This window comes from Phalacrocorax carbo, chromosome 3 (assembly GCF_963921805.1).
Source record: "Phalacrocorax carbo chromosome 3, bPhaCar2.1, whole genome shotgun sequence".
Taxonomy (NCBI): Eukaryota; Metazoa; Chordata; class Aves; order Suliformes; family Phalacrocoracidae; genus Phalacrocorax; species Phalacrocorax carbo.
Window position 1 is genome coordinate 42,419,465 of NC_087515.1, and position 25,033 is coordinate 42,444,497.

At 45.8% G+C, this 25,033-nt stretch overlaps 1 protein-coding gene across 11 annotated transcripts in view; it reads right to left on the reverse strand.

Annotated features, from left to right (window-relative positions):
* Nucleotides 1–251: 251 nt before the first annotated feature.
* Nucleotides 252–25,033, reverse strand: part of CHGB (chromogranin B) — a 79,347-nt gene continuing 54,565 nt past the window's right edge. For 2 of the 11 annotated variants that reach the window (XM_064446707.1, XM_064446706.1), the window contains exons 5-8: nt 6,752–6,795; nt 5,355–5,448; nt 1,868–3,645; nt 252–666 (exon numbers count right to left, since the gene is read on the reverse strand). In XM_064446707.1, coding sequence (XP_064302777.1) covers nt 583–666; nt 1,868–3,645; nt 5,355–5,448; nt 6,752–6,795 — 2,000 coding nt within the window. In that variant the 3' untranslated portion in view covers nt 252–582. Of the gene's footprint in view, nt 667–1,867; nt 3,646–5,354; nt 5,449–6,394; nt 6,511–6,538; nt 6,651–6,751; nt 6,796–7,784; nt 7,888–7,939; nt 8,047–10,904; nt 11,068–25,033 lie in introns of those variants that run through there. The other 9 variants (XM_064446717.1, XM_064446715.1, XM_064446716.1 and 6 more) reach the window with 9 other exon arrangements.

The following is a 25,033-nucleotide window of genomic DNA, read 5'->3' on the forward strand; positions in this document are numbered from 1 at the left end:
TTGCTTCTTTCATGACTAGTTTTCCAGAACTAAATAATTCATAGAACGTTTCTGAGTTACTGGAGCAAATTAATTGACATGGTTTCTTACCTCTCATGCTCTTGCCAACTGGCAAATAAAAGGCACATATAGGCTCCCTGTAACTTTTAAAAAATATTGGTGAACCACAAGTCAACATTTTGTACATGATCTATCCATGTGATGCAGCTTACTTTGAAATAACCCAATCAGTCAAATAAGCAAGGAGAAAGTTTGGTCCAAGATCAATGGTTTTTATTATTTCAAACTCAGACAAATATATTTCTGAAGAACACTGAACACAATTATTTTCACAAGCATATTAAAAATTCATGCCAGGCATGAAAGGTTATCGTACTAAAATTCAGGCTATTCAGATCTTGATAGCATAATAGCAAATTAAAGACATTTTCAGCTGTATAAATCACTACACTATAGTGGACAGTAAATAGTATTTCCTGTTTTTTAGGGCAAACAGCAATCCAGTGGCAGTGAATTCACCACAAAATGCAGGTATTGTGAGCACAGCTACACCTAGCTTTGAAATGCCAAAGCAGATCATCTTCAGCCTCTCTGGTTGTCATTAAACTTCTCGGCTATTTTCTGCAGCTCCAAATCCATAGCAGCCAGGTTTTCCAGTTCCTTTTCCTGTGGAAACATACAGAGCATTTCACACATCAAATAACTTTGGTAAAGGTTTTGTTCCATGAAAATGAGAGACAAAGACCATTTCTGCGGCAGGTGTCTCCTGCTACTTACTGGTCTCTGGGCAGCTTGCTGGGGTGGGGAGCGTTTATAGCAATGCAGCACATACTTCAGAGATTTGTGCAATTTCCTACTTTTAACTGAATTAGGGCTGGGGACAGTATCAAAATACTCATTCTGAGAGCTGGACCTAATTACAGCTTGATCTTTTCAGCTTTAAAGCACCATTATCTAGTAGTGTCCTCCTGCTATCTCACAGCTGCCACCCCCTGCGGCATGCAGTCACTTCTGCCCAGGTGAAGGTTGCTTCGGAGGCTACAACCTCCAGAACAAGGATTGCAGTGGTTCTGGCTTACGACACACAGCAAGCACAGTGTGCAACAAAAGGAACACCTCCATGCTACCAGACACTAGGGGAAAAAAAGTTTATGCAGCGAATTTTTGTTTATTATGATGACTCGCTAACACCATTTAACCTCTATATAAATTAGTATTAAACCTCTACTGCCTCCCAGCTCAGCTTTGTGCAATAGATACAGGGACACATGAGGAGCACCTAGCTGATGCGTGTAGACTCAGTTTTCCTGGACACCAAAGCAGAACAGGAAGTCCAACAAAAGAGGATTCACATACATGGGAACTACATGCACAAATCGGGCTTACGAGTGCAAGCCAGATTCTGTTCTGCAATTACAGTAGGAAAGTCAATGGACAGCTGAATTTCACCCTAAATGTCCAACTTGCTTTTCAGATGTACATTTTAAACAACCTGACAGACCAAGTGGTGCTTGCTAATTAACCCTCTGCTCCTGCTGCAATGGGCACCTCTGTTTTACTAGTCTGTAAGACCCTAGAGCTCCAGAGAGGTAGCGCCCAAAGAGAAAGAAAATCTCCTTTTCTCTTCCTTTCTTGCAGTGAACAGAAGCTAATGAGGATGCACATTGTCTTTATTTTACAAACTGTGCCCTGGGGTAGTTCCACTGAATTCATCCAAAGAAAGCATATTTTTAAATCACTGGAGATCTGGCTCTCAATGGACTTAACCTTGTTTGTGTTTTTCCATGCACAGTTTACCAGCTGCCTTAGGAGTGGATTTAGAAATGTGCATGTAAAGTCAGCTTCCCCTAGCTTTTCAGAAAAACACCTGTACAGATACCTCCTCTTCTGTCAGAGGCCTCTGGCTCAGACTTCCTCTGTCATTCCTGATTACATGACGTTTTTTCATGTCTTCTCCAGAACTGTACAACTCTGGGAATTCAGCTGATTTCTTCCTGTAACTCAGAAGTTGTGCAAGTTGATCCATCTTGTTGTACTGCCTTTTCATATCGTATCGGTTCGTTTTGCTACGATTCCTCTTCTCAGTGCGTCCATGGTTCAGAGCACTTAGGATTTGCTTTCTCTCCCACCAGTCATAGCCATTATATTCAGGAAAAAGACTCTTCTCATTCAGGGTGGGTGTGCCTTCCTCTTTGCCCTCCAGAATCTGCTGTCCTGCGCTGTCCCTTTTCTCAAAGTGCCGACTTTTCCACCACAGCAGTGGGTAGAAAGCGCTGTAGGATGCCATGGTTCTCTTCTCATCCTCTGCAGGGAGAAGGCTTCTGTACTCTTCTCTCTCTGTATATCTTCCCTCCTCCATATTCTCCTCTTCATTTTCCAACTGATCACTGCTGTGATGCAGCTTTTCTACTTCTTCCTCCTCCTCACTGTTGCCAGGGTAGCGCTGCTGCTCTACACTGTCCTCAGTGCTGTAGTGCCTTCTGGCCTGCCCTTTGTGCTCTCGAGCGTATGCTTTCTGCGACCCTTCATCCTCATTGTCCCACAAGCGGTATCTCCCTCCAGCACGATGCTGCTTCTCTTTGCTGCCACCGCTGAGATACCTGTCCAGCGCTTCCTCACTTTCATCTCCAAAATATGTCCTTCCCTCAGAATGGTGCCTCCTTGCCTCATGTGATCCATCATGGTGTCTCCTCTCCTCACGCCATTTCTCATTATTTTCTTCACTGTGGCGATGCTGCTTGTTTTCTTCTTCACTGGTCTCTTCACTCTGCTGCCATCCTTCTCTGTAATCACTTCCCTGGTCTGCATGCCTCTTCTCCTCCACCTCTTCAGACCCATGCTTCCCACGATAACCGTCCTTCTCCTCACGCTCCTGCTCAGACTTTTCATGATGTTTCTGATGGTGGTTCCTTTCATCCCAGAGATGGGCCTCCTCTGCGTTTGATTCCTCAGCTAGTTCCTCTTTCTCACCACCACGGCCCCTCTTCTCTTCAGAGGATTCACCCATTCTATGCTTCCCATGATAATATTCGGTTTTGTAAGGTTGCATTTCCTCCTCTGTTTCTTCACTCTCATCAGATTCTTCATTCTCTTGCTGATGGGAGAAATCACGTTCCTTAGACTCATGGTGGTATTTTTCACTTCTTTCTTCCTCCTCTTCACCTTCATAAATTCTTTTGTACGGGCTCTGCATTCTCTCCTCTGAATGCCAGTGGCCCATGGAGCGCTTATCATTCCCATCAGGGAACTCCTCTGTGCTTGTACCTCCATAGTGGGACTTCTTGCTGAGAACAGCATGCTCTACCTCTTTGTCATGACGCTTGCTCTCTTTGCTTTCTTCTTCACTGTGGTAGCTATTCTCCTCCTCTCTTCTAATTTCCTGAGAGTGTTTCGTTTCTTCTGTATGAACTCTCTCTTCTTGAATAGGTATGATGTGGTGTCCATCCTCCTCTTCCTTGCTTTTACCTTCCTCGTGAGCAAGTTTCTCCTCATCGCTTCCTTTCACGTACTTTTTAGATTCCTCTTTTGCCTGACTTTGTTCTTTCTCCATGCTCCTGGTATGATGTTTTTCAATTTCTGCTGGGTCTTTCAAATACCTCACTTCAAGTTGTTTGTTTTCACTTCTCTCTCTGTCATTTCTACCACCTGCAATAATAAAAGCAGCACAGTGAAGTAATCCAACTCCACTGAAGGGTTATTTCAGTTTAAATAGATAACTGGCTCCCAAAGCAGCATGAAGATTTGGACAGAATTAATATTTTAATTCTGCTTTTAAAATTCATAATTTTCTAATATTTTGTATGTTTGCCTGGAAAAGCATTAATTATTTTTCATTTAATTAGGCATTTTAAAAGTTCCACTGAAATTTCCAGAATAATTCTTCCTCTGGCTTTTTTCTTTGTGATCACATTTTTAGTATTGAATTAAATTAACTCTCATTCCCACTAAAAAAATCAATGGGATCTAGAGTTATGTTCAGTTCTTTGAATGTCAGACCTTACCCATCACATACACTTATTCACAAAAAAGACAACCACCTATTTCAAGCTACTTGAATATATTTGGGACTTTTAGCTAATTTTAAAAGTTCTAAATTGACTGGGGGAAAAATTGTTATTTTTCAATAGAGTTTTTAATCAAATCATGCTCCTTCCACTATTTCCAAAATGCTAAATGAAAATCTGACTCTGACCACAAAGGTAACAGTGTATTTCTATTAAGAAATTTCTGCTTCACTTGTGTCTGAGCAACATCAGAAATAGATCACAAATCCTAAAAGTTTGCAGGCAGTAGCTGCACAGATTTAAAAATAGCTCATTATTTCTGAAAAGCTTCTAATTATCTGGAGGATACCTGTCTAACGGCAACGGTATGGTCCTTTACCCCCTATTTCCAGTGGGTTTTTTTTTTTCATTTTCTGAAACATGGCAAATATACAGGTTTTTTCCTGAAACTAACAATGTCATAAACAAAGCTTGATGCCTGATGGCATTCAGCATTTCCTAGAAATATGGGGCTGTTAGACACAAATACATGTATTCCCAAAGCCCCAAACCCACCCTCTTCTGATGACTGTATTAGGGCCATGCATTATTCCCTCTGTAAACAAGCAGGAGACAGATGGGTTTCATTATTGCTTCTTGCTGGCAGGTAAGTTCAAGAGCGTTTTTATTGTTCTGTAATCAAATAGATATAACTTGGCAGAAAAGAAAGATGTGTCTTCTGCAGAGTGGCACAGTGTCAAACTTCACCATGCTTCACTACAGACAGTAACCAAGCATGCAAACAGGGTTACACCTCGACATCGAGGCAGCTAAGCACCATGCTGTAGGAATGAGCTCATCTGAAATGAACACTCCCACAGGGAGCTTTCAGCACACATCTCCCAACCTCCGGAATCAGTATCACAAACTTAAATCGTTTCTGGGCTGAGCAAAAGACTCCCCTCTCCTAAGCTGTGCATGGATTCAGTTGCCACCAGGCACAGGAGCCTTGTTGATTTAAGTGGTGTTTAATTGAAGCCACTTCCTATTCCCTGGGATGCATTCAGCCTGTGGTCCAAACCCAGTCACATTTGTTGACCTCTTAGGCTACCTAAAGAGCTTGTCTAGTTCTCCCAGACTCCCCAGGTGCCTTAAGTAGAGCTACATGTTAGTCAAGAATCCCTGACGGTTACCAGGTCAGGCTGTTTGCTCTTTGAGCAAGACAGACTAAACGGAAGGAAATCAGAATTCTGACACTGAAATTTGGAGGCACCAGTTTCACACAGGCTGAAATAACAGTTCACCAGCTCCAACACTGAGAGAACCCATCTACCAAATTCCTTTCACAAGTTCAGATAATGTTATACTTACTCTTCTTCAGGATTTCTTTGCATTCAGGATTAATCAGTGGTGCATTTGGCTTAGATAGAGCATTGGACAGAACTTCCACTATGCACCGTGTTACCTAGAAGAAACAAAATAGGAGAAAAAAATCTAATGGCAAAAATGGAAATCCTAGTTCTGACCCAGTTAGTGAGTAAAGCTAATTTAGAACTAGCGTTCGGGCTAATATTTACGAATTTTGAGTAATCCTCAGCTCTACCACAACTTCCTGTGCATTTGGGCAACAAGTGCTTTGCTCCTCACTCCCATACCAGAGGACAGTCATTAGCTCTTTTTATCTACCCTTTTGTTTGCATAGGTAACAGGCTGCTTCTGTACATTTTTAAATATTAAATACCCTGTTCAGTACAAGGGAGAGTCAAACAACATGTGGTAACAGGACCCTACAAAAAAAATAACCAACACAACACACACTCAAAAGATGAGGATCTGTCCAAATGAGGATGCTGCAAAGGTGTTAGCAGAAGAATTGCCTGGATTGCTAATAAACCAAAACCACCTTTATATACTCTGTAAGTGACATGCCCCACATTTTTTCGTGTGTGTGATGTAAGCCCTGCCTCTTTTAGCAGTTAACATTCAACTGGACAGTCTTCTGGAAGCAGAGGAAGTTGATCAATTTAGGAAAGTCACACAATCTCCTCTAATCCTAAACGCTACCAGAATAGCTCTTCTGTACAAATTCATGCAATATTATTTTCAAGTGCTAAACTTGTTGGTTGTGAGCAAGCGCTCAGATTGTCAGAGTTACAAGACTCTCAGGCTGACAATCTGGGTGGCTGGATGGGAAGAGACAATAGAACATTTATACATCTGTTTGTCTTTTAACTGTTTTTAGTTATTACCAGGAGTTTACTAATCTAAATGATCACACTATCAATCAGTGGAGAGGGTCTGATGTCAGGTTACAGGTGCCGAGAGCAGCTAATGGCATTTATTTAATCAAACAGGTTAAGAATCTCTTTCCAAAGTAGGAGATAGGAGGACGGCATTAGAAAGTCCATTACGTAGTTGGTAACTGTAGATATTTCATCTTTCTTCAAAGTTGCCATCTCACTTTTTACAGTCCAATAACATGTACTATCAAATAATATTTCAGATCATCTTTCGGGCAGCTGTATAACATAGAGTTTCAAAAGTACCACACTGACACAAGAAGCCAGCTTCCATTTTCATCAAATGCACTGAAGTGCATGCAGGTATCTTCTGACAGCTAAAGGGACTCTGAGTTCCACATCACCGATGATCTCTTAAGAGTTTACCCTTAGGAAAAAAAAAAGCATTACCCTGAGAGTTTAAAGACAAAACATGGAGAGCATGTGACTGATATTTTCTGAAATTTGCTTTGACATACAGCTACTCACCACTTCTTCAATATGGTCGTCTTCCACTGGAACTGCACTGACACCTAAAAGAAAAGCAAATTATTACAGACTCATTAATCCTAGCAACAAGCATCACTGTAAGGAGTCCTCAGTCAAATTGGTCTGCTGAGATGGCTTAAGTTTTGGATTGGCAGGTCAGTAAACCAGACACATTTTGCATTACATCTTTTCTTATTCAGGATGGACAAGCAATGTGAAGTTGCAGCCCAGCATGAGAGAAGAGGCATGTTGACATTTCTAGCACAGAAGGAATATACACCAAAAAAAACCCCAGAAAGCAACACTTAAATTCAAAGACCAGGGCTTCACTGCAAGTCAAGTCTTCATGTAATTGTACCTGTTTGGTGGTAAAAACAGGAAACATGCAAGGCCTGTTTGCACCCCAAGAACCTTTTGGCTTCTGCGATGGGCTCTGGGTGCCCTACCACCACCTCCCTAATAGAAGACCATTCCTCAAGGCTTTAAAGCAACTACTGGCACAGCCCTACTGGAGAAATCCTGTCTCACTTGGATAGGAAGTGGCTCCTGGAAGGAAGGACGGATCCAGAAAGGACAGGAAAATTTCCATTCACTGAGTGGTTCATTATCACCCCAAGAAATAGGAGGAAAAAAAAAAGAAAAATAAAATCCCAGTGGAAAACGCCACTCTGGAAGGAAGCAGCACAACCTATCTCTCTCTCTGTCCTGAGGACATGTGGGGTAACTAACACCTCCTTGCACCAGTTCTATTGTACCTGGTCCAAGGTACTTGCTTTTAGAAGGAAATTGTTGCAAAAGAAACCTCCATGCTGCTTTATTTTGCCATCACTGTTCCAATATGTCTCCAGCTGGTTAATGAGCTTGGCTGCTGTGCATTATTAGTAAACGGTGTCAATTCTCATCCACCTCAATATTTGCAGAAATGAAGTTAAGCAAGTCTGCCAGCCACACGCAAGTATGTAGAAGCAAGCCTTATTTTATCATGGCTTCACAGACTTACCGCATGGTTTATTATCACAGTACACAAACTTACAGCTTGGGGTGCAGTTCTGAAGTTCTTACACAAGTCAGGATAGTCTTAAATACATCTATCACCCTCTTTGCCATACTGCTTCATTGAGACAGTGAGAGAACTTCTGTAACAGATGAACACAAATCAGATTATGGAGACGAAGGACGTCAGTTTACCTTACAGCATCAGGAGAACTAACACTGCCCCAAGGAAGTTTCCTGTGAAGCAGACAAGCGCACGTAGTCTCATGCTATTGAAAGCAGCGAAATCTTCTTTTCTGTGTCTGCAGAGGAAGCAGGCATCCCGTTAAACACTGGCTCTGTGTGTAATAATTGAACACAATATAATAACAACTCTTCTTGATATTTCTACTGTCTTCTATTTTTGCTCACCCAAACACATATGTAGGTAGGAATGTGCTTCTCCAGCCTCCATCTCTTCCCTGTGTATACAACTGTGATCAAGGAAGGGAACCCACACAAGGATAGCACAGAAGGGATTCCCCTAAAATAGCACTACATCCCTAATCCATCATTTCCCCAGAATGCCAAGTGGTGTATGGGGGAGATGGTGCCATACAAAGCCAAACCTCTCCCCCATCTTTTGCATTCAGTGCTGAGTCAGGTTTTAGGTTACTTCATTTACTAACCTAGTATGCAAATAACTACCACACTGCACAGTGGTGATGCCACAGCAGTCTAACCTGCCTGCACCCTCCATCTGAGCACAGAAGATAAGGATATGTGTACACGTAGGGGCAGAAGACTGGCAGCAAAGTCCCTTCTACTAAAAAAAAAAAAAAGTTGTTCACTAAAAGGAGTAACATTCCAATCCCACAGGGGTTGGAGACACTGCTTTTATGGCACAAGCTCCTCAAGCTCACCCCTTACATGTAAGCAGAGGGGATGACCTACTTCATTGCCTCTTCTTGACGAGGCTCCTCTGGTCCTCCAGCACATGAGAAATCATGACACACACAAGGGCAAACAACTGATTTTGTCCTTTTATTGATGCTGCCACAGCACGTCTCCTGTGAGTTATACTCAGTCGATGTGGTAAAGCACAGAACAGACAAACTTCTGAACATCTTTTGCTATTAGAGTTGCCAGCTTCGGGCTGCCTCTCAACCACTATGCTAGCATTGCGTAAATATAAAGTCAGGCTGTACTCACTGCCTTTGCTCTGTCATTCCAAAGCTCCCAACTCTCCAAGGAGATTTACAGATAGATTAATGACCATTAAGCAAGTGCTTGGTTAATGATGAAAAGCTGACATGCACAGACAAAGAGGAAGCATTAGGCTATCATAACAATGTCAGAAAAAGCAAATGGTATTGGACATATGTCATATTAACCTGCCCGTAGGAACAAAATGAATATCCAATCCATCCCAGAGCCTGAAATAATATATTGAGGCAGCTGCTCTGCCGGAGCTGAGACAGGAAGCCTGTGGGGAGCCAGCATGCCCCACTTCACGCCAGTGCTGGCAGCGCTAGCCCATGCCAGCTGACATGAGCTCCCTCATGGCCCTCTGCCAGCTGGAGATGGCTGGCCAACATCTCTGCCTGCCTCTCTATGTGTGCTCAGGAAGGGTGAAGCCATCACCCCAGCACTGCCAACACTGTCAGGTGGCAGGGCACCCGATGACTGGGGAGGAACACAGCAGACGGCACAACTGCAAGGTTTCACAGCAGAAACAAAGTCAGAGCACACACCAAGATGGAAATCCTTCCTGTACAGAAAACCAGACCACAGACCCACAAAGTAAAGCAAAGCCCTGGGTCCGCTTCCCCCTCCTGAACCAAATCTGCCCAGGCAGTTACAATCAGATTATTTGAGTTTGCAGAAGTGCTGAGAGCTGATGAAGATCACGAAAAAGGATGAGAAATGCACAACAAATTCACACAGCTTTTGCTTGCATCTCCAAGATTGGGACAGATCTTTTGGTGGGTCCACGACAGAATCCCCACAGGGCTTTATTTCATTAATGCCAATGACTCAGTGCAGTGCTCATGAAAATGTCAGCAAAAACCCTTCATAGGAAAGATGACAGAAACTGGCATATTGATTTGCAGGACAGCTAGTAAGTTCCTGAAGTTACTACTTCACCGATTCCCAGCCCCAAACAAACTCCTTAGTTCATTGATTCTGGCTGACATTTAAAAGCAAGATAGCCAAAAGGATGTAAAGAGGTACCTGACCTGTTTGATGACATAAATAGGAAATAATATTTGGTAAGAAATCCCCATGGGGTCTGTGGAATAAGTCTAACCAGCTTTTCTGTGTCAGGGCCTCTCCCCTCATCTTCCACCCTCCCCTCTGACTACAAAAAAGGCACGTGAAGGTAGTCAACTTCATTCAAGAGTTTCTGTACAAGTCCCAGAAGCTTTTCCACGTGGAGACCTCTAATATACCCAAAGGCAAATTACTCAACCTGGAATAACACTAATTCTTTCAAGAAATGATGCAGTATGCATAAATAGCTATAAAGCCAAGCAATCACCTCATCTTATTGTGTTTAATCTTCATTTCACAGTATGGTTTTAATATTTAGTGCCACACGCCAGAACAAAAATTCTGTTAAAGCTGCAGACCTGCTACTTTACAATCACCTCCCAGTATCAAGAACCAGCAGGCAAAAATCTAGTGGCACCGCTCGAATAAAATTATACCAAGAAGCCTTCGTGGAAAATAACTGTATGGAGGGAGGAAAAACAGAAGTAGCCGACTAGCCCTCCCACAGCATGGGGGAACCATTGCCATTTACCCGGCAGCGGCGATCAGAGGGGTGGCGGCAGCCGGGGCACCCCTCGGGGTGGCCGCTGTGGCGCTGGCGCCTTCCTCAACCCCCGCCCTACCTCACCCTTCATCCCACAGGGCCGTCCGGAGGGTGACCAGGGTGACACAGGGCGGGCCGGGCATTACGTCATACACCCACCGATGGCGACACCCCTCCGGCAGCGGGGCGCTCCACCGCTTTTCAAAGACAAGCCCCTCCATCCCCCTCAAACCACCCCGCGCCCGGCGGGGATTTCCACTCGCCGCTCCCTCACGGCGACGGCAGGCTTCGCCGGACACGCCGCTGAGGGAGCTCAGCGGCCGCCCTCCCCTAGCGGGGGGCCGCGCCCTCGCTCCCGCTCACCTGCCAAGGCGACGGCCCCCAGGAGGCCGAGCAGCACCAACCGCCCCATGCTCCGGTCGGCTCCGCTCACCTCGGCTCGGCTCGTCGCTATATAAAGGGGGGAGCGGGGGCGGAGGAGACGGGGTGGGGGATCCGGCCGGGAGCCTGCGTCACTCTGAGCCCCCGGGGGCGGCGCCGCCGCCGCCGCCTTGTCCTCTCCCACTCAGCGGCGCCGCCCGCAGCGCGGGAGCCCCGCGTGCCCCCGCCGCAGGCCGCCCCCTTCCTTCCCCCCCATCCCGGCTCCCCCGCCTCACCGGTACGAGGGCAAGCTTCTCCGCAGCTGGGAAAGCCGAGCTCATTTTCCCTTCCTTTGCGACTACCACATCTCTTCCTCCTGCCCCCCGCCTAATATTCCTAATACCCCTTTACATTCCCTCAGAAGGGGAGAAAAGCGGGGTCTCCCTGCCCCTTTCTCGAGCTCTGGGGATGCGGTATCATCCTCGGGTCTTTCCCACCGTAAGAGGGTGCTGAGCGTCTACCTACAGGCAGGAGGTGCGGTAATCCATCCTGCTTGAACAGGTTTCACCAGAAATCACCACTGCGTTTTCACATCCATTTCCAGCCAAAGCCTCTTCAGATGCTGCAGCAGCCTTTCTTTTTTTTTTCCCTGCAAGGTTTATGTTCCTTCCACTCAAATCATTCCCCTCCCCCGCCTCCGCTGCCACAAACAGCAAACCCAGAACTAGAGAATGACTGCAAAGTGATCCCCATTCTTATGTCATCTGGTGAGTGAACAACACACAGTGTTCCTCAAGAGTTTTACCAAGGAAATCACTGCTCTTAGCATCCAGCTCCACAGTCAAACCTCGTATTTACTGTAATGATGCTCTGGGAGCCAGAGCAAAATCTACAAAGATCAAGTTTTACACAATTTTCTTAAACAGCCTCCACCGTACCGATTAGTCCTTGATGGACTGGAAAGCGCAAGTGACAAGCTATGATGAGCTCTCCACAGCAATTCTGAACACTCCCCCCCAGTTTCCTTCAGAGCCTGGCAAAGGCACTGTAACCCCAGGACCTGTTTTGCTTTTCCATTTATTAACTCTTAGAAAGCCATCTCCAAATGATGTGTATTTTTCAGTTGTTCTTTTTCGATTGTTCTCAGTGCTAAGCAGATGGCCCTTTAATTGCCAGTGTTCATGGAGGACAATGGATCTATACAGCAAAATGGCAGTTATATCTATTATCGTTCTGTGTACTGACTACTATATTGTGTATTAACAATGCCAGGCTGCTATAACCATATATCCTTTAAACATATAAAACAAGGCTCAAGGACACAACACTCCAGTAAAACTCACATGCAGCTTCATCTGTGCATAAAGGAAGCCAGGAACTTCAGCTCCATTTGAAGGTTGTTTTAGAAGACAGCCTTTAACTCCAGGAGGCAAAGCCAGATACCTTGTTCACCTTGCATTCAGATTACAGTTTCTCCAAAATAACAGAACCTGGTTACCTGGCCACCATGAAAAGCAAATCAACACTGCAACATCTTCTCTGCTTCCTCAACCTCCTCCTCCTGCATGCCATTCCCGTACTGCCTATACGAGCCCCATCTCCACAGATAGATTTTTCTTTGGAAATCACCAGCCTTGACTGTGGAAAGTCGAGAGCCAGATTCAAAAGACTACGAAGAATTTCACTGGCTCCAAGGCCCCCATGGCCTCCCCTGTCTGTGTGAGGATTCAGCCTGGCCTCAACATCTTCAGCTGCTCAAAAGAAAGAATTTTAGGTGAAACATTTGCCATTTAAGAGTTCTCTGCTTCCTCAGGCATATAAATAGCACTCTCTAGTTATCCTTGTGTAACTGCTCTACTCCAGCATTTGTTGGCTGTACTTATCTTGGACACGACAGCCAAAAGGGGCAAGTGATAAAAAGATGCTGAATAAAAATAGCCAGCTATTTTAGTATCTATGAGGTAGTCATACTAAGTACCTGTGTCACATAAGTCCTGTTGATAGTCAGTACAACCACCACTACAGAAGCCTTCTTGCTGCAGAAGAGACAGCTGAGATGAAGGAGTCCCACACCCCTACCCCACATAGCTTCTAATCCATCCCTTGGGCTGCAGCGGCAATCACTGGAGCTTCATGGCTCTTTTCTCTGTGCTGGTTGGTTTATTTATATTTGACTTGTAGGATTTCTCTGAGGGCACCTCAGCATTGTGTGGGCTGACCCCAAAGAATCAAAAAGTCCTGTATTTGCTGTTGATAAGAGAAGATGTTAAAACACTGCCAGGACATGTTTTGCCATCAGTTATATCAGGGCCTTCTAGAAGCACATGTTAATGCCTTCAGATTTTATCAGAATCAAGGTTACAAACATTTGCAGGTTTTGCAGGGGTCACCCAAGAGGTCTGTGACAGGAGCAGGGTCAGAACTGGATGGAGTATATCTAATTCCATCTTTAGCACCCCAGGGTAGGATTTCAAAACATGATCCCACAGACTTTTCTGCCAGTGCTGGAAAACAGACAGAGAATCACAGAATCACAGAATCACAGAATCCCAGGTTGGAGGGGACCTCAGGGATCATCTAGTCCAACCTTTCTAGGAAGAGCACAGTCTAGACAAGATGGCCCAGCACCCTGTCCAGCCAAATCTTAAAAGTGTCCTACATGGCCAAGTCTACCGCTTCCCTGGGGAGATTATTCCAATGATTGACTGTTCTCACTGTGAAAAATTTTCCTTTTGTGTCCTATCAGAATCTCTCCAAGAGCAACTTGTATCCATTCCCCCTTGTCCTCTCCGTGTGACGCCTTGTAAAAAGGAAGTCTCCATCTTCTTTGTAGCTACCCCTTAAGTACTGGTACGTGGTGATGAGATCCCCTTTGAGCCTCCTTTTCTCAAGGCTGAACAAACCCAGTTCTCCCAGCCTATCCTCATATGGCAGGCTTCCCAGTCCTTTGATCATCTTGGTGGCCCTTCTCTGGACTCCTTCCAGCCTGTCCACATCCTTTTAGTATAGCGGGGACCAGAACTGTACACAGTACTCCAGGTGTGGCCTGACAAGCGCTGGGTAGAGTGGGAGACAAGAATCCAAACACTTTGCCCACAGTTAATTCAGTCAGCCTGTATTTTCAAAACAATGTTGCTTCACATGGACTTTTACAGCCAGGTATCAGCTGGCATGAGCTTCCCCTCAGATTAGGAAAGAGATGTGACTGCATTCCATCAGGATTACAGCAGAAGGTGGCATATTTCACTCGATCAGTTGAGTGGCACACCCCAACCTCCCTTCTCAGATGTGTCAGAACTTTGATTGCACTGATATACATGCCTCAGAATGTTGTGACAATCTATCGCTCTATGAATAAACATTATTTATCCTGCTGGATTCTCTCAAATACAAACGCTTTAAAAAAACCCCACGTTTGGCTCATCCTAGAAGCTAGAACTTCAGACAACAAGTGAATTTCTGTGCCTGAGCTCCTTCTAAATTGAGAGGAGACTGCTTGGGGAGTATGAGGATTGCTCTCCTCTAATTAGATGTACTAGTGGGATTATCTTCATTCCTGGATGCCGATTAGTTTTCATGGAATGAAAATCCTGCAGCCTATTTAATGAACACACTCATGTCTTCCATTCAGAAGGAGCTAAGGGGATGGATCTGGAGAAAAACACCAATCAAATCTGAAAAGCCAGCACCTCAAGGGACATCATCTATGTAGCTTCACTAATGGCAGCAAAAATCCTTTCTATGCATATGCAATGCCAGTTGCACCATAACGGATAATGGAGTTGCACAGATGCTTCAGCTTCACTGCCATTACACATTACCATATATATATTTACCCATAGCTCACTAGTACCGGCTGTTACAGTGGCTTAGAACTGGTGCATCATGTAGTTGAACCATGTCCCAGGAATTCAATTATCATCTTAGTTAACTCTATAGTGAGACAGGATCAGGTGCCCGGCTCATCTATCTCTTCATACGGTAACAGACTTTAGAGGAGTTAAAATCCATCAGACACAAACACTGGAAGGGAACAGGCCAGTGCTCAGTCAGATCTTGTCTGTGCTGCATCCAGACAGGGGGCCTGGCAACGCAGCAGGAGTGCCTATGCCTGTATACATCCCAAAGTCTTTGCACACCTCCAGTCAAAGCCTTTGTGAGAGGTGGCAATCATTACCACACTCAGACCTCCTCCTTTTTATTGAGCAAAGACTATTTATCCTGTGTCAGGCAACTGCAGTGATGCTGATGAATGGAGCTTGTTTGTTGAGCCACGGAAGGATCCAACAAACAACAGGGACAGAGTTATCACGAACAGTGTCTGCTTGAGCTGAATCCATGGGAGACGAAATTATACTGCTGTTAGATAAGACAAAATGCTTCTAAGCACACCCTGCAGCAGCCTGTGCTTGGGTGGACTGGGCTGGTACAGTTTGTTACTTGTAACGGGTGGTCAGTCTGCACATTTTGGTTTAATGTCTCTGTCATCCAAAACCCAACAGTGATAAAAAATGCACCCTCACAGCAGAACTGAGCCCACAGGATGCAAATTATCTGAATGCACTGAGATATAAAACCACCTAATTCTGTATTTATACAATAACCAGCTCCAATTTAAATCTCAAATGCACATATTTTACCTCCACTGACATATTTTTGGGACATTTTTCCCGTGAAAGTTAAACACACCTGTCACTGCCTGTGGCCTTAGCACATGGTATCAGTGAACCACCCAGCAAACTGAGCTCCAGTTGAGAGACAGAGAAGCTCTGAAGAGACCCTGGGTGATACAGATATGTAATTTCTGTAGTGTGGGCCACTATCTTTTTCTTTCTTTCTATATTTAATACTTCATGCCATGTACTCTCATGCAGTATGGAAACAACTGGTAGAAACTGACTATTAGTCTTTAGTTGCAAAGACTTCATTAAATGAAAATCTAAAGAATCTACAGGATATTTCTGCTTCAGAACCAAGAGAACCTTAAAGGTTCAGGTTGACTCTTCTTGAATTGTCTTCCTCCTTTTTATTTAATAAAAGAACATTTTGCTCTTCTCTGCCATGCAGGATCCTCCTAGCTCCACTTTGGTAAAAACCTATACCATAGAATGAGGTCAAATGTTACATGGCCAATCTGAAAAAAGGTTTAAAATATGCCTACAAGACATGTTACAGGGTCTTAAAAATACATGCACAGACACTGCTATGGTCTTCTGGAAAAAGCCCTATGTCAGCTGATAGAAATCTTCAGAGCCTGTGGATATACTTACAGTCTACAGAAGCTGTAAAGATATCACCAGGAAAAAAAAAGAACAAAACAAAACCCAAACCCAAAACACAGGTAAGTGAGAGAGGAAAGATCAAGTGTAAACAACCGTTTCCCCAACATCCCAGGTCTTCCACACAGACATCTTCACATACTCCACTTACATACCCCTATCTCCCCTGAGTCATTCCTCCCTCAGTGTTTGTCAGCTCAGGTGGGAGAAATCTAGATTATGCTGCAATACAAAAATAAACACATATACAAAAAGCAGGCTTTGGGGCCTACAGAACAAAGGACAATTTTTTCATACTGCACTGTCAGCATGATCACCACTAAAAACCAGCACCACTTCCTAGGTCCTTCCCTGACAGCAACTTGCCAACCTTGCTTGGTCCAGGTAGAAAATGCAACTTAGCTCTTGCAATTACACTGGTACGGCACCCAAGATGTGAAACAACATGCACATTTCCTGCCCTCCTACAAGAGAAAGTCAGAATTTGCCTAATACCATTGCACCACTGGGATTCTTAGTCACAAGTCTCTGTATTATCCATGCTGCAAATTCTCACCTTAGTATAAATTCCTGATTTACTGTCAGAAAATGATGTGCTGGAATCCCAGTCAAAACCTGCCATTCCAGATGAACCAATCATCAAGCTAAAATGCAGCTTTGGATCCACGGGAGCCCTTACATGATTACTCATGGCTTAATAAATTTGGCTATGACTAAATCCTCTCCCAGCCTCAGCTGTAATGAAATTGCCTTGCTGACAACAGCAGCAACCTCCGCAGCCCCAGACACTTCCTCCTCTGCAAGGGGGGAGGTAACAGCACCTCAGTGCCCTCCTCACCAGAGAAGCACCCCTGAAAGCCACCAGCACATCTACCCCGCCCAGCTTTTGGATGCTTGGCATCACTGCAGGACCAGAGCACCCAGGCAGCTGATGCCCAGAGAGCAGCCTGAGAGCTGTGGGGCATCTCACCCTCTGGCCTGAGCACACTGGAGCTGCACACCTGGACCCTCACCCCACAGAAAAACCCTGCCCAACCCCCTGACCATTTTTTTAAAATATGCAGTTAACCACAGTGGTAACCTCAATGGTGAAGAAGTTTGGGGCTTTTTGCAGTAGATTGTAAAACAGGACGGAAATTTCTTTCAGCAAGCAAAATACTGACTTAAGCCCTCATATTTTGAGTGCTGCTTGCCATTAGGCAAAAATGACTTCTACAGTTGCCTTTGCACTGCAACTAATTTCATTTAGGCAATGAAATAGCCCAATTCAGTGTTTCTGCCTGCATTTTGTCAACTGTGTATGTTTCATTTAATATTTACAGACTGAGGCACTAGTCTGGCTTACTTAGTAATTAATTTCTTTAAATATTTATAGCACTTTGACTCTCAGCAAGGGTTCTGTTTGTAAGAACAATATTGTTCTGCGGATTATATGTCACGGAAATTTCAAAGGCAATTTTCAATTTTGTAAGATAAAAATATAAATAGATTTCTGCAACAGACTCTTAACGATTTCAAAGGAAACTTTATTGCTGAACAATGTATGTACTGAAAAAAAAATCCCATTATGCCCTTGTATGTAATTCCAGACTGAAAAGACAGTGCTGAGAGATCTATTTCATGACACTGTTACTCACACAGCAAAAGGAATTGCCAAAGACATTTCCAATCACCTCTTTTCAGTTGCCACTGGCACTAAAAACGGAAACCCAGCTGCAAAAAGACCCTATTAAAGAGAGTGCAATATCTGCAAAATGCAAGAGGAGATTTTCCCAAGATCTCTTCCCACTAGAATATCCTTTTTTTCTTTTGCACACCCTGATTTCAAGACTGTTACGGTCTCTGTGTGAAATGCTGTGTGCCTATAAAAAAGGCTTAAGAGGCTTAAGTCTAAAGGCAGCCTTGGGAACTGAAAATACCTGGCCGATACCCCATTAGTGTAAATTGCTGTAGATGTGTGAGTTTTCAGGCATTCCCTCCTGGGTAAGATGATAACTACCTATATTTGTGATGTAGGGACAATTTTCCAGTTAGTTATAATACCTCTGCAAAATGCCATATGGACAAAGTAGGGCCTGTCAGGGATGTTGCCCTCCTCACACGCAACCCCCTTCTTCAAGGGACACCACCACCCTTCTACTCCTGAGTTTCTTCCAGTCTCATCTACCCCATTATGACTCCAGGGACAGATCACTCACCTCAACAGTGAGGCAGAGGAAGCAGAGGAACTGCATTTCAGCACTGACCAGATGTTTTGCAAAACACCCTCCCTGCCACTGCAGCATACCAGCCAGGAGAGCACTCACCCTGGCCTCTGGAAAAGCAGCCACAATAATACGTAAAGTCAGTAGGAATGAGCAGCTGGGAGTGAGAATTATCAGCAGGAAGAAGCCCACTGCTTTTTCTCTGCAAGCCAAATGGCAGTAACTACTTCTCCTTGCAGGAGGAATGTCCACAGTTTGCCTCCCCCAAAGTGAAGGCTTTCAAATGCAACTTAAACCTTCCCTCCAACCCTGCAATAACCAAGAAAGCACCCTCTCGAGGATAATCAGAATCTTTTCAGAGTAGAAGAGCTATTCTGCAAGAGGTAGGATTAACGACACATGAATTCAATGATTTTGAATGTGTCCCCTTTCTCCCCATGGATCCCAGCTTGCTCCTGCATCCCAGCCTGGCCATCCACCTGCTCCAATGCCATCCTGACCCCCCCCCTCTTGTCCCAAACATTTTGGGACAAGTGCTGAGTGACCAGCTGGCAGGATGGACATGAGCTTACTGACTTACTTGTCTTTCCCTCAGGAAGGCATCATCTGGGTTCCTCTTCTCTATCCACTGCCAGTAACATTAACTGAGGTCCTTCTCTTCAAAAATGGATGGTCACAAACCTTCTGGCTTTGCTACCTCTGTACAAACAAGGCCCACAGCACTGGCATACCAAAGCTCCAAGCACAGATGCTACACGTGGATCCCATGAGCCCACACCAGGGCCACAGCTCTGTCCTTTCTCCAAATATCTCTCCCTGGTCAGAGAGAGGAGCACGGTCTGGTAGAAACTTACCTCCACACTGCTTGGCACTCATTCACTATCCCATCCATCTAGTTAAGTCTCAATGAGAGGTTTATGACTTCGTGGCTGCCAGACGGTGGATATTGGTTTCCTGTTGCACTCCCTGGAGAAGCACCAATTTTCAAGGAGCAGCACTTACTGCAAGCAGTGGAGGTTCACTGCAGCTGGCACCTGGCAGCCTGTGGGCAGGACCAGGGAGACAGCAATGGGCATCCACCTGGATGTGATCCTGTGCCCCCTGCTCAAGCAACATGGTTGGACAAGATGATCTCCAGAGGTCCCTTCCAACCCCTACCATTCTGTGATCTTTGCTGACATTCAAAATCCCATCACACGCATCTGCCTCTGCAGCCTTCCAGCCAAAAACCCTTGCAATGTGCTGCAGGCCCCCAGACAGGGATGTAAAGCCAGCACATAGCTTGCCATGGAATATAGAAAAAAGCTCTTTCAAGATTAGATGTCCTCACAAGGTGGGAACCAGCAGATGCTGAGAGCCATGACATGTTATTCAGGGGTACTAATGTGGCAACCTGCCACCACTTCCCTCTCCAGACCTTGCAAAGGTGGCCTTGACCAGATGGGATCCCAGCTCCCATGGGAAGGGGGTGGTGCCAGCTCTCCCTGGGGTCCTTAAAAGCTTTGCTGCCATTTTTGTTGGGCACTACCTGGTCTGCAAGCCCGTCTCTTGAAAAAACAAGTGTAGGACGTACTCCTTGGCACAATCTGTCTGGATTTCCAGTCAGTGTCCACGCCTGCTCCCTTTGGCTTGGCCCCTTATCTCAGCCTTAAGCAACACACCAGAGTTTCCTTAGTCTTTCTGCTGGCAGCCAGTGCTGCACATGCTCAGACAGGAGGCACTTGGGGGGTGACTCAGTCCAGCCACTCCACATCACATTTGAAAGGCTGAGCAGAAAGCATTTTAAACACTCTGGGAAGCAAAAAATACATGTCCTGGTGCAAGCTCAAATGAAAGACCCAGCATCCAGTAGTAACCCTGGGAGCAGAGAGGTGATGCAGCAGGAAAAGCAGAAAAAGTGACCCTGAAAGAGACCTCTGCTACCCTGGACATGAGGAACAGCAAGCCATAGCGGGTGGCTTCACCAGCTCTCACACAAGGCATACTGAGCCTGCAAAGTGTCATGCCCTGGCTTTGGGAAGAGACAGTTGCCACACACCTCCTCCTCCATGCAGACCTGTGTTGGGTGGCCACCTCAGGGGGGGATATTTCAGCTCAAATGGGTCAAGTGTGGCAAACTTACACTGGGAACAAAAGTAATAGGACACTTGTTGAAAGTTAAGAGCACCCAATGCTGCCCAAACAGCATGTATGGGTGACTGTCCCACCCAGACTAAGCAGCCCTGAGAACAGCCCAGGACCACCCCAGTCCACAGGCTACTCTTGGTTGCAGCCTAACAGATATTGCTGCCTTGCAGCAATATAGCCAATCCCTCCTTACTAAGGGCATCAGGGCCTCCCCCAGCCCCAAAAGGGCAACCATGCAGTTGATCCCTATCACAACCTGCTACCCTCTCCAGGACCTCACAAATGGGTCTGTTTCAGCCTTAATAACATCAGCAGCCTTGTTCCTTGCTTGGAGGACATGGCTATCAAGCATGCCTACTGCACTCAAACACCGAATGAGAAGCATCTGCGCTTATTCAGCTTCATTTGTTTCTCCTCGCGGCAGACTGGGTGCTGACGCTCTCTCCTCTCATCAAGTGCCAGTGCTGCAGAGGCACCCCATGGCAGTGGGGATGGGAAGAAGGGGCCCAAAAATCGTTCCTACCCTTATCCAGCACACCACTGGATCTTGAGCTCGAAGCACTGCTGCCTCTGGAAAGACTCCCCCAGCCTTCAAAATAGCTCTTAGCCACAGTCTGTGTCTCCTTATCACACTTTTGTTTTTTCCCAGTAATTCACGTGCAACAAGTTTATTCTTGAACATCAGACAACCAGCAATAACACTCAGGGAGACAAAAAACTAGATGTGCGACTTGTATACAAACACACATTTCTCATCACTCTATGTGGTACTCGCTTAATGGGTACATCTTTCTTGTTTCCAGCACCAATCTGTCTCAAAACTAACACCAACATTTCCATACCAAAGCAAGAACTCAGATCACACCCCCCACCCTAAGAAAACCAAAGCAAAGCAATTCCCCTATAGATCCAGCCACCCTGTGGAGGGAAGAGGTGCTTTGAGAATATGTAGACAGTTATCCCACAGCCACCTTCAGCTGTGCCCTGACCCTCTTGGCCCCCAGCCCATGCCCAGAGCAGTGATGCTCTCTCAGGGACCCCCCAGACCGAGGAAGGGTGAGGGGACAAGGGCATGAAAACACACTGGCCTCGTAGAGTACATGCTGAGTTGCTTCTTAAACAAGGGGGCCTGGATCACAGACACAAAACCATCTTGTTTCAACCCCTATCTGCAGCCTTTTTAGGGGAGTTGCTGTTAGGCAAAAATGTGGGTGTAAATGCCCTGTCCTCTGAAGCTCTCAGATACCCAGAACAACCTGCTGGGAACTCAGAACAAACCAATCTGTGAAGGTCACACTGAAAATGTGTTGCAGGGCATAGCATTGATCTCCCTTATCCTCACCTCAGTATCTTTAATCATAGAATAATCCTGTTTCCCTGGTAAGAGGTGCTGATTTTAGCACTCATTTAGTAGCATTCCTGGCCCATGTACTGCATCTTACCCAGAAATGCCTCATTACAGATAACTCTGGATACTGTTACCTGCCCTGAGGTTGACTGACATTTCCCATTACAAGAACCAACCTTCTAGTGTGAGTGAAACTTTGTTCAGCTTGACTGAGGTGATTTTCCATGCCAGGTGTTCTTTCATTACAAGACTTTCCCTCTTAATTCATAGCACCTGCAAATAAATAGGTCTTAATCGCATCTTATTATTTTATGCTGTGTGCGATGTGCCAGTTTTTACTTCTAAGGAAGAAATGCTGGCATATATTGTTGGCTAATAGATGTGTGGGGAGAAAAAGTCTTTAGGGAAAGCCTACAGACCAGGGTATTTTTAAAATGAACTTCTGTGTTGTGGGAAAACATGTCCCACACAAAATCACATATGCTCAATAATGAATTAGACACATTTATATAGGATGTATATTGCCTGTTGTACACTGATTTTAGCAACCTTATGTCCCTATATACACCCATGCATCCCAAAACACCTCAAACTCCTGGGGAAAGATTCTCCACTGGTGTAAATGGTCCTGGCTCCATTCACAGGCTGGAAGCTACTTCATTGATGCCTGCTGCAGGAGCTCAGCTGCCTTTCAGCTCCAGGATCAGGCAGGTCATTGGCATGAATCAGTGCCTCCCACTAGCAGTTGTGTGGGAGGGAAAATAAAAATTCTGTCAGAGTAGGCATCAGCAAGTCCATCAATACCAAACACCCTGGAGGAGCTCCAAGCCAAGGAAAGTGGGGAATGACTTAATAGCAGGAGGATTTGTCAAGGATGACAAAATAGTTTGAATCAGGCATTTATATAAGGTTTGTTCTGGGGGCAGAGAAGCAGTGCTCACTGCCTTACAGACTTAGTCCAAAGATAAGCCCCAAGGCAACCCAGGCAGCTGGTGCACATGGGTAGGGGGCCTGCAGCAGTGCATCATCCCTCTGAGACACTTGTAGACGCTGGTCCAGGTCAGCTGGAAAATACCCAAGCCAAAGTGCACACATCTCTAACGGACCTCGGGTGGGCTTTCGGTCTGGGCTGCGCTGCAGGGAAACCCTTTGGCACTGGCTGACAAGTCCTGTGTTCCTCCTACCTGGCATCAGTTTTGGCCTTGCTTGTCATACCCTAGGGGGCTGTTGTTATTCCCCATCTTTTACTTTGCTTACACTTTTCACTTGAAGATCTTGTGGGATCTTGTATACCCCAAGTCCTGAAGAGTCTTGTGGGGTTTAGGTGTTGTCCTAACCCAGGCTTGGAGTGCTGCTCCTCTGCTGTGAGCCAGGACCCTTTCCTGAACAACCGGAAGGAAAAACAAGACCTTGTATTTCTTCTGCACCAAATGCCTTTGCAAAAGCAGCGTCTATATACTACCAGAGGGCACAAGGGGACAAACAGAGGTGACAGTGGGCTTGTGGGAAGCCCAAAGCTTAGGCACAGCTTTCTGGGAATAGCCCTGGGATGGCATAGGGCATGCTGCTATAGTGGCTTACGCTGGGAGACGGAGGGGAAGTGGGTGGAGGGAACATGGGCTGTGGAGGGGACACCTTTGCTGCTTCTGGCAGGGTCACAGAATCACAGAATGGTAGGGGTTGGAAGGGACTTCTGGAGATCATCTTGTCCAACCCCCCTGCTTGAGCAGGTACACCCAGAGCAGGGGGCACAGGACCGCATCCAGGTGGGTTTTGAATGTCTCCAGGGAAGGAGACTCCACAACCTCCCTGGGCAGCCTGTTCTACTGTTCTGTTACCCTCACAGTAAAAAAGTCTTTTCTCATACTGAGGTGGAACTTCCTGTGTTCCAACCTGTGCCCATTGCCCCTTGTCCTGTCATTGGCCACTGTTGAAGAGTCCAGTCCCACCATCCTGACACTCACCCTTTAGATATTTGTAGGTATTGATGAGATCCCTCCTCAGTCTTCTCTTCTCCAGGCTGAACAAATCAGGTCTCTCAGCCTTTCCTCATAAGGGAGATGCTCCAGTCCCCTGATCATCTGGGTAGCTCTCCACTGAACTTGCTCGAGCAGTTCCCTGTCCTTCTTAAACAGGGGGGCCCAAAACTGGACACAGTACTCCAAATGTGGTCTCACTAGGGCAGAGTAGAGGGGGAGGATAACCTCTCTCGATCTGCTGGCCAGGCTCCTTTTAATGCAGCCCAAGATACTATTGGCCTTGGCCACAAGGGCACAGTGCTGGCTCATGGTCAGCTTGCTGTCCACGAGCACTCCCAGGTCCTTCTCAACAGAGCCACTTTCCAGTAGTTCAGCCTCTGGCTTGTACTGGTGCATGGGGTTGTTCCTCCTCAGGTGCAGGACCTTGCACTTGCTCTTGTTGAATTTCATCAGGTTCCCCTTGGCCCAGCTCTCCAGCCTGTCCAGGTCTCATTGGATGGCAGCACAGCCTTCTGGTGTATCCAGCCACTCCTCCCAGCTTGGTGTCATCAGCAAACTTGCTGAGGTTATACTCTATCCCATCATCCAGGTCACTGATGAATATGTTGAACAGGACTGGACCCAGCACAGACCCCTGGGAAACACCACTAGTGACAGGCCTCCATCCAGACTGAGCCCCATTGATCATGACCCTCTGAGTTGTGTTGTTGAGGCAGTTCTCTATCCACCTCACTGTCCACTCATCCAACCAACACTCCCTCAGCTTACCTGTGAGGATGCTGTGGGAGGCAGTGTCGAATGCCTCACTGAAGTCAAGATAGACAACATCCACTGATCTCCCTTCATTGACCCAGACAGTCACACCATCATAGAAGGCTGTCAGGTTGGTCAAGCATGATCTTCCCTTGGTGAATCCATGTTGACTATTTCTGATAACCTTCTTGTCCTCTACAAGCCTGGAGATGACCTCCAGGATGAACTGCTCCATCACCTTTCCAGGGATGGAGGTGAGGCTGACTGGCCTATATTTTTTTGTGTTCTCCTTCTTGCCCTTTTTGAAGATTGGAGCCACATTTGCTTTCCTCCAGTCCTCAGACACCTCTCCTGTCCTCCACAACCTTTCAAAGATGATGGAGAGTGGCTCAGCAAGAACATCCGCCAGCTCCCTCAGCACTCGTGGGTGCATCTCATTGCG